We start from the raw sequence: 15,438 nt of genomic DNA, 5'->3' as shown, positions 1-15,438 counted from the left end.
GAATCAGGAATGCAGGGTCAAGTTCTGTGAGAGCCATTATGTATGACCACATGGCGGTGAGTCAGGGTCATGAGCCACTGCTCGGAATAGTAGCAGATCTGTGATGTGGCAATACTCTCCACACAGGGACAGTGGGAGAGAGAGAGAGAGAGAGATAGACAGAGATGGAGAAAGAGTGTTTGTGTACAGTGTGTGCGTGTGAGAGAGAGATAGAGAGAGATTACAACATATTCCATAATGATACAAGAATAGCACAAACAACCACTTTGCTGGGGATGGAACAAGTGGATCAGGCCTGGCTTTCAAGACTAGTGTCTACCTTGGACCCCAGGAAGAGTATAGTCTTCACTGTGATGAGGACTAATGGGGATCAGTAATAAACAATAAACAATACCATTTCAAGTAAATATTGACTAAGAATTTTATACATAAAAATATATAAAAACAAACACACAAACAAACAGACAGATAGACAGACCGACAGAAAGACAGACAGACATACATTCAATGCACATCAATTATGAACTGGGAAAATAAGCAATTTCGAAAACAATTTACAATGGTTTCTAGAATGTTTTAAAATTACTACGAAAAATGGTTAGTGTTTATAAAACCCTACATTATAATTCCATTCCGAAACATATTTTGCAAGCAAATGCAATAATTTTTAGTACGGACATGCCAAATGATCATCTGTGTTCATTGTTGAATGTAAGATGAGATAAAATCTCTAAATCTGAAGACTAAATATAGTCTCATATTTACAGAAGTTCTGTGCTTCCTCTTATACTTAATTTATACACCATCTACAACAAAGCATAAATGACACTGGAATCCTATTGTATTGAGGGATATGCTGCAGCCAGGAGCTGCAGATCAAATAAATGATCTTCAATGATCAATCAATTCTAGTTTACAAAATCATTTATTGAATCACAAAAAAAGTAGACAAAAATAATAGATGTGCAATTCATCTGGGGGAAAAAAAAGTGAAACTTAAAAAGCAATAGCTTATAAAACACACAAACTAAATCATTAGAATGCAATTCTAGTGAAGGACCATTTAATCCAAATCTATCATTGTGATAATTACTCTTTAGTTTACAAAATATACAATTACTATACTATAACAAACTGCAAGATATAGTGTGTAAATGAAACCATCTATTTTCTAACCAGAAAATGAAAGCCATCGTTAGAAACCTGTCTAAAATGCCATGGCCCAAAGAAAAAAGAAACACGTTTTATTTTGCGTGTTGAAGATAAATTAAATATGTATAGTTATTACCTAATCACACATGACAATATGTACATCTGAATATGTGTCCTCTATGGTTTATCATTCAGGTCTTTACAATTCAATGCAACGGTACCACGTTTGATAAATATACTATTTAACCACTTGAACCCTAGCGCCACTATTCTGGGGCTAACATTTGGTGAAAATAGTGGATCTACAAGCTCACAACGTGACACATTGTGAGCTTGTAGATAGGCTGTTTCCGGCAAAGACCTGGTAGAGTATAGAGGCCTGGATGACTCCGGTCGACTAGGGTTTAAGTGGCTGTATGCCTTTCTCTCTAACAGTCATAGCTTCATACTAGATGTTTTCAATACAGAATAGTAGAATGAAATGTCAGAAATCGTGCATAAATCAAGTCCATAGACTGACTACATTAGTGCTAAGGCATTCTACATCAACTACACTGTAAAATAACTGGGAATGTGCAAATGGGTAGGGATTGGTTCCATTGTTACACTCTCAGGTAACGCTCAAAACTGTGTAGTTTCTTACATAATGGATAATTGCTCATTGATAAATAATCTCTTATCTCCTGGTGGCACCCACCAATAACATACTGACAGTGCTTCAAAAATGCTTTGAAATGTCAAGGAAAGGACAGCTTAGTCCTGTGTGTGTGTGTGTGTGTGTGTGTGTGTGTGTGTGTGTGTGTGTGTGTGTGTGTGTGTGTGTGTGTGTGTGTGTGTGTGTGTGTGTGTGTGTGTGTGTGTGTGTGTGTGTGTGTGTGCGCGCGCATGTGTGTGAATGTACGTTATATAATGCAGTTTGAATTGTTTCACTTGATGGATGGCAATGTAGCTCACATGTAAAATAAAACAGTGTCACATGCCTGCAACGACGCTCATGAAACATTGGTCCAAACCATTAAGAAAAAGAAAAATATCAAATTTCTCTATTCCTGAATAAATGTTTGAGATAAAGGTTTTCTGAAGAGCACTGATTATGTAATTAAAATTATTTAAAACAGCAGCATAAAATAAGGGCAAGAGGCAAGATGTGGAGAGGAATAAGTAGTAGCAGGCACAAGTTATGTTAAATGTATAGTTTGTCGTTCAACGGTGTCACGCAGAGAAAATAGCAGATCTGCAAGCTCACAATGCGCTGCAGTGCAATGCATTGTGAGCTTGTAGATTTGCTATTTTCACCACGCAACAGTGTCATATGATATGTATAAATCAGACTTAAGTCACCACCAGTGAAACACCTCAGTACGAAGTATTGGCATTATGGTCCAGATCTGGGCAAAAGAATACACTTTTAGGACCTGACGTTGTACCTTTTGTCACCTGGATTACACCTTGTTTTCCTTGAAAGTATACTTGAAAAGGTGTCTGTTTCGATTATTTTAAATGTGTTAAATATTAAGTTACCCAGATATGGTAACATTATCATGTCAAACATATTGCACCTTATGGAATATTTACATCAAAACATCAAATGTTTAATCATATACTATAACACTGAGTAAGCAACAGTTTACGGCATCCCTAACATCTGAAGAAAATTAAGGGTGTTAAACTCAAATAAAAAATAGATCAAACAACAAATGTGATCAGAAATTAGAATGGATATCATTGATCAAAATGTGTGCTTTCTTTGCCCAGCAACAAAAACATATTATTGGCACATGCTGTGTACATCGTTCCAATATTTTAGTTACAATATCTACTGAATTCAAGTACGGATGGCATGACACATAAGGTAAGTGACATGTTTAGAACTGGAAGTACGTAGTACGTGCCACTAGCAATACAGAAGAGGCTCTCGAGTCACCTCCTAACTAAAACTAGCATGTTACTGTATACTAATGTGTTAGCAAGAGGTCACAAAAACATCTTCAGGAAAGCAAATGTCAGAAATCGCCCAAAGGTTGTCCTAATATCTGACTATAACAGCTGAAAGTAGGGCATCGTCTTGCTTTAAACTACATTGATGCTTGAAAGTTTGTGATTGGCTGAAATTAGCAACCCACCTGAAAATGTATCTTCTGTTTATTAAAGTGCTGGAGACACAGGGAGACATCTGTCACTTAGCAAACACTCTAATGCAACGATTACTATCAGAATATAGTGCTTTCATCTTTTAACAAAACACTTTTTATTAAAAGTACCCTACCTTTAACTTTATTCTCCTTTGTTCCATTGATGTGGGTGCGTTGGGGAATGTTCCTTAGTGCATACAGTAATCATGTGTAGTGTTTATATATATATAAGGCACCTGTTGGCCTACCGGTATATGCTCACTGTTTTTGGCCCCTGTATTCTGTTAGGTGTTTAAGGTAGGCTATGCAGTAGTTAAAGTGATCACTTAACATGATGCGCAAGTCATCCTTTTCATACTGCACATTTCTGTTGACTGCCTATTCTAGATTTTATTTGATGTGACGTGTTGGGCACATCGTGTGTTGGAAACCCATTGTCGTCTTTCTCATCGTTTATACCGTTGTTATACTGTCTGTTAATGTCTCATACCAGAGGTGGTGGGTGGGGTCACGGCATCAAAATGTATCATTTTAGCACGCAGCATGGTGAGCCCTCGTATTTCCTGTAAAACCAACTGGGTTGTTTGTTTGTGTCATTGAAAACACATGACTCCAATTAATGAACAGCGACATCTGATGTCTTAGGTCATACTCTTGCACAAATATAGAAATATAAATATATTCCAAGGGGTTCGCAAACTTTCAAGTACTTAGTAGTAGTATGTTCTCCGCTAACTCCGTAAAAAGTTACCTTTTTTTGGCTACTGCCAAAAGTGACAGCAACACATAGTTATAATCATCTCCCCCAGTCTTGTCACTGGAAAATGTGAGGTCAAACAAAGATTACCTGGCAAACCATCAGTCCCGTCATGAAATCATTAAGTACTTTTGTGTAAGGTCCCAGTGTTGATGTGGAGCCTTTTGGTGCATTGGTGATTGTGATTTGATTTTGAATCATGCAACTCAACTAGTTGCACCAGTGATATTAAACAAGTGTGTTCTACTGTTATCATTGAGAGAGTGTTGAAGAAGTTGCTTGGATGGTCCCCAGTTTGCCATTCACTTGAACTGTCTTGGTGGGCGCAGCTACCTAGAGGGTAGAGACACAATATAAAATAAAAATGACACTTGTCTGGCAACAAGATTCTTAACAACGTAATGCAAAGAAATTATCCCATTCTTGCGATTGTAATTAACTGTACACGGGAAACAAAACATAATGAATAAATCAAACACATGTGGGTTAATGTCGTATCAAAGTTACGGTAGTTTCAGATTTGGGTTAGGATTGTTAGGGGCTTGACTGACAGATCGCCGATTGGGCTTAAAATTAAGGAACTTCTCTGCAATTGAGAAGCAAGTTTGACTCAGTCAGCAGTTGTCAAACCCTGCTCCTCAGAGAAAAACATTCTTACCAATGAGTATGTCCTCCCTAGCTATTGGCACTGTCAGCTTTAAACTGCATACATGTACCTGCTTTGCTAAATAGTTTTAACATGTTCTCCTCTGGAGGCTTCATTTATTTCATGACCTGAAAATGAACCCATCCTCTCCCTCAACACATCACATACAACAGTTCAGTTTATCTGTCAGCTGAATCTTTGTATGTGTTAGAATCTACGCTCCACTTCCACTTCCCCAGCTGCTGTACCCTAGGAGGGCTTTGTTCTGCTCAGGGCCAGTTCAAACTCAAGGTAAAGTAAGAAGTGAGAAATTTCAAACAACAAGGCTGACAGGGCTCCAGAGATGTGTCTCTTTCCTCTGTGTGTCTCTATGTTCTACCTCCATGTTTCTCTTACTCTTCCCAAGTGTCTCCTCTCTAACTTTAGTTGTCCTTTTTACCCAAATAGTTAGTCATTTATATGATTTTATAGACACTAGAGTTGTTGAGTGGAATCGAGGTTTGTGAGACAGCAGGTACATTAAATCCATGATTAACCACTTTCAAACTGACAACCGTATTTTGGGAATATCATTATAGGTAAAAATGCATTGGTTTATTTTCTTACAAGGCTTTGTGATGCAGTTGTCAGCTTGTAGATCTGCAATTATTATCGCTATGAATACAGGCATGCCTTGAGATTTGCACTTGTCCATTGGCGTGCCTCGGTTAGAATATGCCAATTCTCACCAATTAACTGAAACTAGCCCTTACCCGTTCAAAGATATGAGCTCCGAAATGATGTGCAGTGTGTGGGTTATGGGATGTGCACTGTGCACACAGTATATGAGGGATGGAAAGTAACTTTAACTGGTGCTTGCATGATAATATGTAGGAGCATCAATGTAAGAAATACCCGTTTCGTTTAATGGCTACAGAGATACTGTGTACCGATCTGCATGATTTTTGGACAAAATCTGTAACAGGGCTAGACAACAGCCCGCCCACCCGCCTGCACACACACACACACACACACACACACACACACACACACACACACACACACACACACACACACACACACACACACACACACACACACACAGAGCTGGTTAAACATGTTGCCTCATGCTAGATGCAGAATAGATATGCCTCAAGCTAGATGCAGAATAGATATAGATACACCATAAAAATGCTAATATACAGCATATGATTTGTGAAAGTGACAAACGGGCTTCACAGTTATGTTAGGTGTGTTCATATGCTAATGGTGATGCGATTTCAGATCAATTGCTCCAGCCACTGAGGAGAAACGCTGTGACAGACACTCACTCAGACAGACAGACAGACAGACAGACAGACAGACAGACATTTGGAAAATTATATGTTTGATGCTTATCAAGTGCGCACTAGTGTCCCTTTAAAGATGCAGGACTCTGTGTTGTGGAGGAGTTGTTAGGTGGTTCTACCTTCTTGAGCCTCTCGGCGGCAGATCCAGAGCGGATGGATTCCAGCATGGCTTCTCTGAGCATGGCAGGGTTCATCTTGACATTAGCGCCAGGATGCAGAACCCCACTGGGCCTAGCCGGGGCAGGGGCCGGGGGTGGGGGCGGGGGTGGAGGTCCGGTTGGCGCTGGTGGAGGAAGGACCCCTGCATGTGGAGGCAGAGGTGGGCTGAAGGGAGGAGTAGGAGGAGGGGAAGTGAAAGTGGGAGAGCTCTTCTTCTCCTCCACCACAGCATCCTTCCTGAAGTTCTCCAGCTCCTCAGCCGCCTCTGACTTGGTCTGTGGAGTGTAGAGAGGAGAGACGGTGGATGCAAAGCAAACAGCTTACAGGAACACAAGCAACGAAAGTGCAAGTGTTATATAAATAATACCAGTAAGACTCCCTAATCGGGAGATAAACGACCGCCAGGTCGCATGTATACATGCAGCCTCATGATGGCGCTAGAACAGGGGCATTGTTAGAAATCAGGGGCGGAGGTTGTGGTTTGCCAGCCAAGGAGTGTGTGTGCAAAGTTTGGCATGGATAGGGGCAACGGTGCCGGAGATAAGAGTAGGGCCAAAAGTGTGACGTGACGTGGCGTGGCGTGGCGTGACGTGACAGGACGGACAGACGGAGGTTTTCATAGTAACTTGCAACCTGACGGTCGCAATTATAAAAAATTAAATTCTGTTCTGATTTGATCCTATACACGCAGACACATCGTTTCACGAAAACTCTCATTCAAAGACGGTCTTCTATATTTATCTTCAATCAAAACAAATGAAACTTTTCCCTTTCTTTTTTTTTCTTCTTTTTTTTTTTAAGCCCAAAGGCTGTGAGTCTGATTTAGTAATGCAGCATTCCAGAGATTCCAGCACTGGTCAGGAACATTCTAGAATAGAACCGCAGATGGGCCTCGGTTACAACAGCACATTTCCTGGCCCTTTCATTCCACATGGCTCCTTACATGACAACAAACCACAACTCCCAGTCCACACAGAGGGATTCAAATAGAAACCAACGCACATATCGTTGCTGTCAGGCAGAAACCTCTCATCTCCATATTGTAACTTTTTGTGTTTTTCTTCGTAAATGAATGCCCTACTTGCCCTGTGGATCTGCAAGCTGGTTGCACGGTTGCTTGCATGGTTCTGTGAATACGTAAATAGCTAAACTACATACAGCAGGGGTCTTCAACAGGGGGTCCGGGACCCCTAGGGGTCCTCAGAGTTACTACAGGGGGTCCTCCAAATCTTCCAATCCGTTTTATATTAACAACTTGAACCCTAGTGTCCATATTCTGAGAACTGTAGCCAAAAATAGCAGATCTACAAGCTCGCGCTGCAAGGCGTTGTGAGCTTGTAGATCGGCTATTTTCAGCAAAGAGGTTTGATGCAGAGGGAAAAAGAGAAGGCTAAGTACAGAGTGAAAGGTCAAGTTAATTAGGTAATGATGGTTAAAATATCTGAAAACAAAAAATTTACATGAATCCAAAATACACTGATGATTATGCTGTCAAACAATGAAACTATATGGAATCTGAAAAGGTTGTGGGGGTCCCTGCTTCACCTCTGTCTAAACTAAGGGGTCCTTGGCCTGAAAACGTTGATAGTGTCCCTATTATGGGCATGTCATAATAGGTGATCATTAGGCAAAATTACATTACTTAATTTTTGGGGTAGAGATTTGGTGTGGAGGGAAAAAAAAGTGGGGGGCTCAGTACATACCCACAGTGGACCCCAGTCAATGAAGTCTATAGGGTTTTAATTGGTAACGATGCATAATGTCTATACACTGTTCAATATATCGTCATTGTCGAGTGGAAACCTTGTATGTCCAAAACCGTTTGTTTTGTATTAATCATTTTAAAAAATCACACCCGTGTGAAGTGGAGCTGTGTGTGTGTGTGTGTGTGTGTGTGTGTGTGTGTGTGTGTGTGTGTGTGTGTGTGTGTGGATCATGTGTACCGTTTTTTGTGACATTTGAAGAAAATATGTAGGAAAAGGAGCAAAAAGTGTGTTTTGGAGAAAATTCAAGATGGCGGACAATCTATCATGGCGCAAATGGGCGTGGCCTATATGGGGAGATGCGTCATGGCCCAAGGAATCCAGGGAAAAAATATTTTGAATTTTCCGACCTACGGTTCAAGAGTTACAGGCCAAAACGTAAAGTGGGGTGTTATGGTGCCACCATGCGGCCAAATGACACAATTATTTTTCATTTAATCCTTGAAATCATTATGAACCTCCTCTCCAAGTCTTGAAACTCTAGCCCCTATGGTTTGCGAGAGACAAATAATTGAATGTGAGTTTTTGCGATTCCCATTATAAGTCAATGGGGAAAATTAATTCACTAATAAATTAATATCAATTAAACTATAGAACCTTTCTCTTAGAAAAGTAATAGCCCACGATTCCCGAGTAAGCCGGTCGATTTGACATATGGCGCGAGTGTGTGGTGGCAAAACTGTGGGACTAGTGGCGTGCCGAAGTTTAGGAAGTTCAGGCTACATACACACACACACACACACAGACACACAGACAGACACACAGACACACAGACCCACACAGCCACGTATAGGGAGCCTGTGCTTCACACAGCTCCAAAAATGATTTAAACTAGTGAAAAGAGACAATCTACAAGCACACAACGCCTCGCACCGCGAGGCGTTGTGTGCCTGCAGATTGGCTGTTTTCACTACTTTTGTGCGACCGCCTTGTATGATGAAGCAGGGCTTTGCTTTGCGAAAAAAAAAAAAAAAATTGAAACTTGGAGATACGAGGTTTCTGCCCGATACCTTATCTATACAGGAGTACACATGCCTTGGGATTATTAGGCTGCAGATGTCTGATTCCCAGCACTTGAACATTTTGTTCACAACAAAAGTATAAAAAAGGAAGAACTGGTATACAGTAGGTGAAACCCTGTATTACAATCATTTGTAATCATGAATAATATATGAACGCATCAGAACAAGTCGTGTGGGGACATCTACTTCAGAATCAGATCAAATGGTTGGTACCTCATAGTGTAACATGAATGTTGAGATCATTTTACCTTCCTCAGCTTTCCAGAGCTGCCCTTTGCCCTGATGGCAGCCAGCAGGGCTGACCTCTCGTTCTCCTCCTCCTCATAAGATGGTTTCTTCATGCTGCTGATAGCAGATCCAGATATCTAATAACGAGAGAGGAAGAAAATCATTAAAAACTAAAATGGTGCAATTCTGGGAAATTGCAAGTGTGGTTGCCCTGATGCAAGTCACGAGGAATCCGCTGGAAAATGTATTCCATCTTACCATTTGCCCCTTTCATGCCCAAATGCCCATATATGGACATCTGTCAGTCCTTGTTCCTATTTGAGTGGTACTAACCATTCCGTCCTTGTCCGTTTTATGCCCATATATGGATATCCCTGATGTCATCAATATTAAGCCCTTGGAATGCCCATATATGGACCTACTGTGTCAAGCCCATGTAGTCGCAGTGTGAGTGTGCGCGTGCACACCGCATGTGCATGCTCAAAACGCGAGAGAGCGGCCGCAGTGCATTGTGGGGCGGTAGGGCTTGAATAGTGACCATCGAATGCATACTACAAATCCAAATGCATTGTGGGATACTTCAGTACAATAGGGTACAAAAATGCTCACTATACATTCGGACACTAGTTCAAAATGGCGGAGCCCCCTTTTAGTACACTACATTGGAGAATAGGGTGGATTTTGGACGCAGCCAGTGACATCAGACATATAAGATGTCAGTTATCTCTATATTTGGGAAAAGTAAAATGTTTGCATTTTACCATTCAAGTCAATGGAGAAAATTAATTCACAAATAAATAAATATAAATTAAACTATATAACGTATCCCTTAGCGAAATGCGTCCCGACGAGTCCCAGTTGAAGCCGGTCAATTTGACATATGGCCCAAGTGTGTGCCAACTGTGGGATGGAGCAGCGCGGCAAAATAAAGTTTATGTGGAAAGATGGAAAGAATAAAGTCGGACAAGTACTACAGTCTGGTAACCAGACCAATAACCTCTCAGAACAGCTCTTTTCTAGCAGTATTTGTGCTCATTGACCCGTGAGGCCATCGGCTGCTTGGCCTCACCAGTCCTCGCTGTCAGCGCGCCTGCCTTGTTGTCAAGTGATTTAAGGACAATGGTGGAAAGTAACTTAAGTACATTTACTAAAATACTGTACTGAAGTACAGAAGAGAACTGAAGAGTCTGAAGTACAACTTTGAGGTATTTGAGGTACTTCAGTTGAGTATTTCCATAGACATTTGAAAACTTGAAATGGCACATTCTGCATAATGAGTACTTTTATTTTGGTACTTTAAGTACATTTTGGTGCCAATACCTTTGTACTTTTGTACAATACATTACGGACTTTTACTAACAGTGTTTCTATATTGCAGTATGGAGACTTTTATTTAGTAAGTAAAAAATTTGAGTACTTTTCCCATCACTTTTTAACGCTTTCAATGCCACCTTTTCACCACTAGAGGGCGCCCAGTGGCCATAGAAAACACCCATCCACAAGCGCTGTAACAGCACAAGCTGTGCGCAGCCATGACAAGCCTGAACACTTTCCTTTGTGTCATCAACAGGGACAGGATGAAGTTAGCTTGAAGTTAGCAATTGGCTACCAAGCATTTTAGAAGCCCTATTTTCGGCGATTTAGCCATGATTAAACCTTGCACACCTCATGGATATGCATGGAACAGAGAAAATGAGCTCTAAAGATCCTGGATTGCATTGGAGTGGATGGTAAATATCGGCGGCGCGACGCTCTCGCGGGCCGTGTAAACAGATGACGGCCGGCGGCCCGGCTCGAAAAAATACAAAACATTTTTTTTTTTTAAAAGCCGAACTAGTTCGGGATAGGCACCCAGGACGGTCCAAATCATCCCGAACTAGTTCGGGATAGGCACTAAAGCAGTTAAGGATGCTGAGTTAGCAAAAACTCCATTCGCCCAGTAATCCTGGGTATGAAGATCAATGTGGCAACCCCCGTGGCCATGTTAGACATGCTGCAGTGTGGTTGTGGTCGCACACGGTGACAACACAGCTGGCCGGACACTTTAGCTTGCACTGATTGATCAGCTACTGTACTGCTGTATCAGCCCTAGGGCTGCTAACAGTTACCCTCCTGCTTTTCACCCGGGGCAAATAAAGGCTATATGTGATGAATACACTTTTACAGCTATTAATGACAATTATTTACAGTTATGGCCCACATCAGTGATTTTCAGCCTTTTCTGGGTCAGGACCCACTTGAACATCATGAAGGCGTTTGCGGCCCGCCCATCTGACCACTTAACACGGCAGCCTATTGGCAGTCATGTCCTGGTCAGGTGGGTGGGCACTGTGCATTTTCAGAGCATGTTTGTTTTAATGATCATGCCAACCAATCGATTTTAATGTATTCCGGCTTGAATCAACATAATACTTATAATAAGTAATAAGTTGTTATTATATTATTCGTGTAACTTTTTAATATTAAAGGAGAATAGTTTTTTTTTACCGTAAGTCCATTTCTAACGCATGTTAGCTCTGACCCGAGGGGGTGAGATCTAGCGGCCGTTTGCCTTTTTACGGCAGCCCATTATTAACCAAACTCTAGGGACAGAGTCATATTATCATTAAAATCTTACTGTTTTGTCAATTATTTGGCGTCCCCACTTGCAATACCCTCGTGCCCCACAGGCTGAACCACTGGCCTATATGAGAATAAACAGTATGATGCTCTCCACCCATAACATCACCTTCTTCAGTCTCTCCTTCCCTCCTCCAGTCTGGATGGCCTCCATCAGGTTGCTGTGGAGAGACGTTTCCTTGTGAATAGACCTGCAGATCACCGGCCTGAACTTCTTCACTGGCCCAAACACTGTGACCTGCTGTGGCTCGGGGAGCACGCCGTGACTGGGTTCACTGATGGACGTTTCTGGTTTCTTAGGCAGTGCTGGATGGGGGGCTGTGGTGGCCGTCTCTCTGTGGCTCTGGTAATATAATTATAACAATATAATATAATAATATGTAAGTGAGGCGGAGTGGAGTTCCCTCTGCATACTAATTATGCTAAACATTTTCACTTACCACTTTCATAACTGAGAATATTCATGTAAAAGTAACAAACCAAAGCTGTGTTATCTTGGTAACCACTCTAGTCTAGTTCTACAAAAAGGTTTGCAAGCATGTTATTTTTGCTATGGTTACATGCAGTTTAAAATATCATGATATCAGATATCAATCAAAGTTACATGGTTTACGTTAGTGTGAAATTACAAAACGGTCTTGCATTTCTAATATGGCTGTCCACCATGTGGAAATATGTTTTTCTTAAAGCATGATACATACAGTGACACTGATCTTGGCTGGAAACGGTGTCTTGGAGGCTGGAACCTCTTTGGTGGTTGACCGTAGAGGAGGGGATTGCAGCGAGCTAGTCCGCAAAGGACTGGGGCTTCTGGCCCGGACATGTTGGAGATTATCTCTGCCGTAAGTAGTGTTCAGGTTCATTTGGGCGGGGCTACTGGGTCGAATACACTTAGTGTTGGCTGTTTCTGCTATCAAATTCTTGGAGTTTTCTTTGGTGGATTGAAGGCTACTAGCACATGCTCCCCAATCCCGTCTCTCTTCCTCATGAGCTGTCTGCCTCTCGGAGACGTACTCATTAGACCTCATTGAACTCTTTGGGTCAGACATGGATTCAGACCTCATCACTTTACTTTCTGACACAAATGACTGAGTAGAGTGTTGTGGGTTCACGTATATAGACCGACCCTTCTGGGAGAAGCTGCCCGTCCTAAGAGTAGCGGACTCTGGGATGCTGGGTGTAATGTCAGGTTTAACTGAAGTCTTCGGGGTGTATTTGGTGATGGCAGAGGCCACGTATTGGCTGGAGGTTCTCCTTGATGGTTTGAGGAAGGACAGGTCTCTTTTCTGATCTGGGACGACTGTAGGTTGAGGGGGAGGTTTACTGTTGGGCTGCTGTGGAGGTTCTGAAACAGACACTTTGCTCTCCTTGTCTATCTGCTTTTCCTTTTTACGACTTTCGACTTCAACTTCTTTCACCGATTCCTCTACAGTTTCTTTCAGTGTCTCTTTAAGCTTGACATTCTCTGCCAGCTCATGAGTTGAAACTTGAGCAATTTTCAGGCCCTCTGTCTTGTGGGTCATCTCAAACCTTTCTGAGACAGCGGCAGGATTATTTTTCAGGTCATCTGCATTCTCCTTGACCTTGTCACTAACACTCCTGCTGGAGGCCATAGCACTGTCTTGTTTTTCAGTTGAGCTCCAGAAGGCTTTGGCTTTCCCCAACAGAGGAGATCCTTCCCTGGTGTAAACCTCCAGTTCAGACGAACCCCCAAATTTGTTACGGCACAACCCCGCTTTCACCATGTTCCCCTGCTCATCGATTTTGATGGCACCCGTGGTGGTTTGGGTGATTACCGGCTTCTCCATCACAGCATGACTACTAGAACCAGAAGGTTTGGGAGGGACGATGGTGAATGTTTTCATACCAAACCGAGATGTGCTGCTGCAGGTTATCTTGCTATGTGAGGTGGTGGTACCGGTGTTGTTACTGTTGTGGACCCGGTACATAGGAATATGACCATCCTCATCCGTCAATCGCTGATTGGTTGGGGGCGGGCTATTTTTCATCTCTGGAACAGTGAGAGTGTTGCTTTTAACGGGATCAGGTTTAGTCTTCATGCTCTGCTTCCGTTTCTGCACATCGAGATTCGTTTTTGACACTGTGCTTTTTTGTTTTCCTTCTGTCACTGCATTTCTCTCTGCATTGCTCTTTTTATTTGTTTCCACTGTTGTTGACGTCTTTTTCTCTTCGTTCAGCATGCCATTCATAGGCCTGTTCTCCTGTGATTGGCTCAGCTGTGCTGCCTGATGAGGTGTCTCCCGAGAGTTCACACTGCTGGTTTCACTACTGCCGTTGGCCATACATGCATTGTTGTTTCTGTTCTGTATCTCCCCACTGGACTGGTGACTCGAGGTGAGACCTAGAATTCACACAACAGCAGCAAAACGTTCTTTAAATATGAATTGAATACATCTAAAGACAAAATGTCTCCTTTCTGTCTAAAGTTCAAGATCAAATAAAAAAATCCTTAACCAACAAATAGCGAAAACGTGTCCCGATGCAACGTGTTGCAATTTCTTATATATACTTTTTCAATTAAACTGTGAAATATCAAACATATCAGACAGTATACATTTCAAAGAAGGAAAAACAAACTGCTCTGTACCTTTGCAATCAGCTGACTGGGTTCTGGTCAGTGGCTTGGTCTCACTGTCTGTGATGTTCAGTTCATAGTCATCCAGGACATCGTCTATGGTTGTGACTGGCACCTCCATGTCTACCATAGACACTGGCACGTCATTACTGTCTGTGGATTAAGTGAGGCAACTTAAGTGAAGTTTCAGTGAGGCAATACACACATGGGTGATCCAGCATTGGGGAAACGATGATAGAATAAAATAAGGATTATTATAAACACTATCAAATTAGTTTCCCAGGAATATGCATATTAGGGGAGTAAAACTGGCCTGAATAGTGATTTTCTTTCCTCACAGTTCCAACATTATCTCAGAATTTGGAGGGCATGTTTTCTCACACAAAAAAACTGAATTGAAAAATATGTCAAAATTGTGAGAAAAATTAAGCGTCAGCGTTAGTTTATGCAGGACAAGGGAGTCAAGTCGCTGCAAGCTGTAGTGTAGTCAGATGTCAGTCAGCTCTGTTCTCTTACCTCATAATCATAACTGCTGGTCATTACGTCACATGACTGCCTTACTCCAATCAAAGCTCAATCAGTAGGGAAGGCTCCTTTAAATAAGGCTTGCTTTCTCTTCCTATGCTTGGTTTCCGAAGCTTCGGAATCATTCGCTGCTAGCTGCCTCCTCCACCCCACCCTCCACCTTTGCACGATCAGTCTGGCTAAGCTCAAATACTTGTGATTGTCTGATTAATTTAAATGTCAATGTTGTTAAGTTCAAATACTGTGATTTTGACTAAGTTACATGTCAATGTATTGCTATAATTCTGCTATTGTATCCCTATGGGGGGTATTGCTTGCGTTCCCTGATTTTGCTTAGCATGCTCAGAAAAGCTTGCACAAAATTTCAGGGAGCATCTCCTATCGTGGAGCCCTTTAAACGCCAAGATTAACTGTATTCCATTTATGCAATAAATGGTTAAATCTGCCTATTGTGTATTCCATTTTGCAATAAATGGTAAATGACTTGACGTGAATGTTTCTGACTAAAACA

At 41.8% G+C, this 15,438-nt stretch overlaps 1 protein-coding gene across 4 annotated transcripts in view; it reads right to left on the bottom strand.

Annotated features, from left to right (window-relative positions):
* Positions 1-486: 486 nt before the first annotated feature.
* Positions 487-15,438, bottom strand: part of cobl (cordon-bleu WH2 repeat protein) — a 159,962-nt gene continuing 145,010 nt past the window's right edge. For all 4 annotated transcript variants that reach the window (XM_080720938.1, XM_080720937.1, XM_080720940.1 and 1 more), the window contains 6 exons: positions 14,415-14,555; positions 12,508-14,168; positions 11,916-12,149; positions 9,208-9,324; positions 6,135-6,449; positions 487-4,374 (listed from right to left, as the gene is read on the bottom strand). In XM_080720938.1, coding sequence (XP_080577064.1) covers positions 4,294-4,374; positions 6,135-6,449; positions 9,208-9,324; positions 11,916-12,149; positions 12,508-14,168; positions 14,415-14,555 — 2,549 coding nt within the window. In that variant the 3' untranslated portion in view covers positions 487-4,293. The remainder of the gene's footprint in view (positions 4,375-6,134; positions 6,450-9,207; positions 9,325-11,915; positions 12,150-12,507; positions 14,169-14,414; positions 14,556-15,438) is intronic.

Source organism: Nannobrachium achirus (genome assembly GCF_963921795.1).
Source record: "Nannobrachium achirus genome assembly, chromosome: 2".
Classification (NCBI taxonomy): Eukaryota; Metazoa; Chordata; class Actinopteri; order Myctophiformes; family Myctophidae; genus Nannobrachium; species Nannobrachium achirus.
The sequence above is the reverse complement of the archived record's forward strand: the minus strand, read 5'-3'. Positions and strand labels throughout refer to the sequence as shown.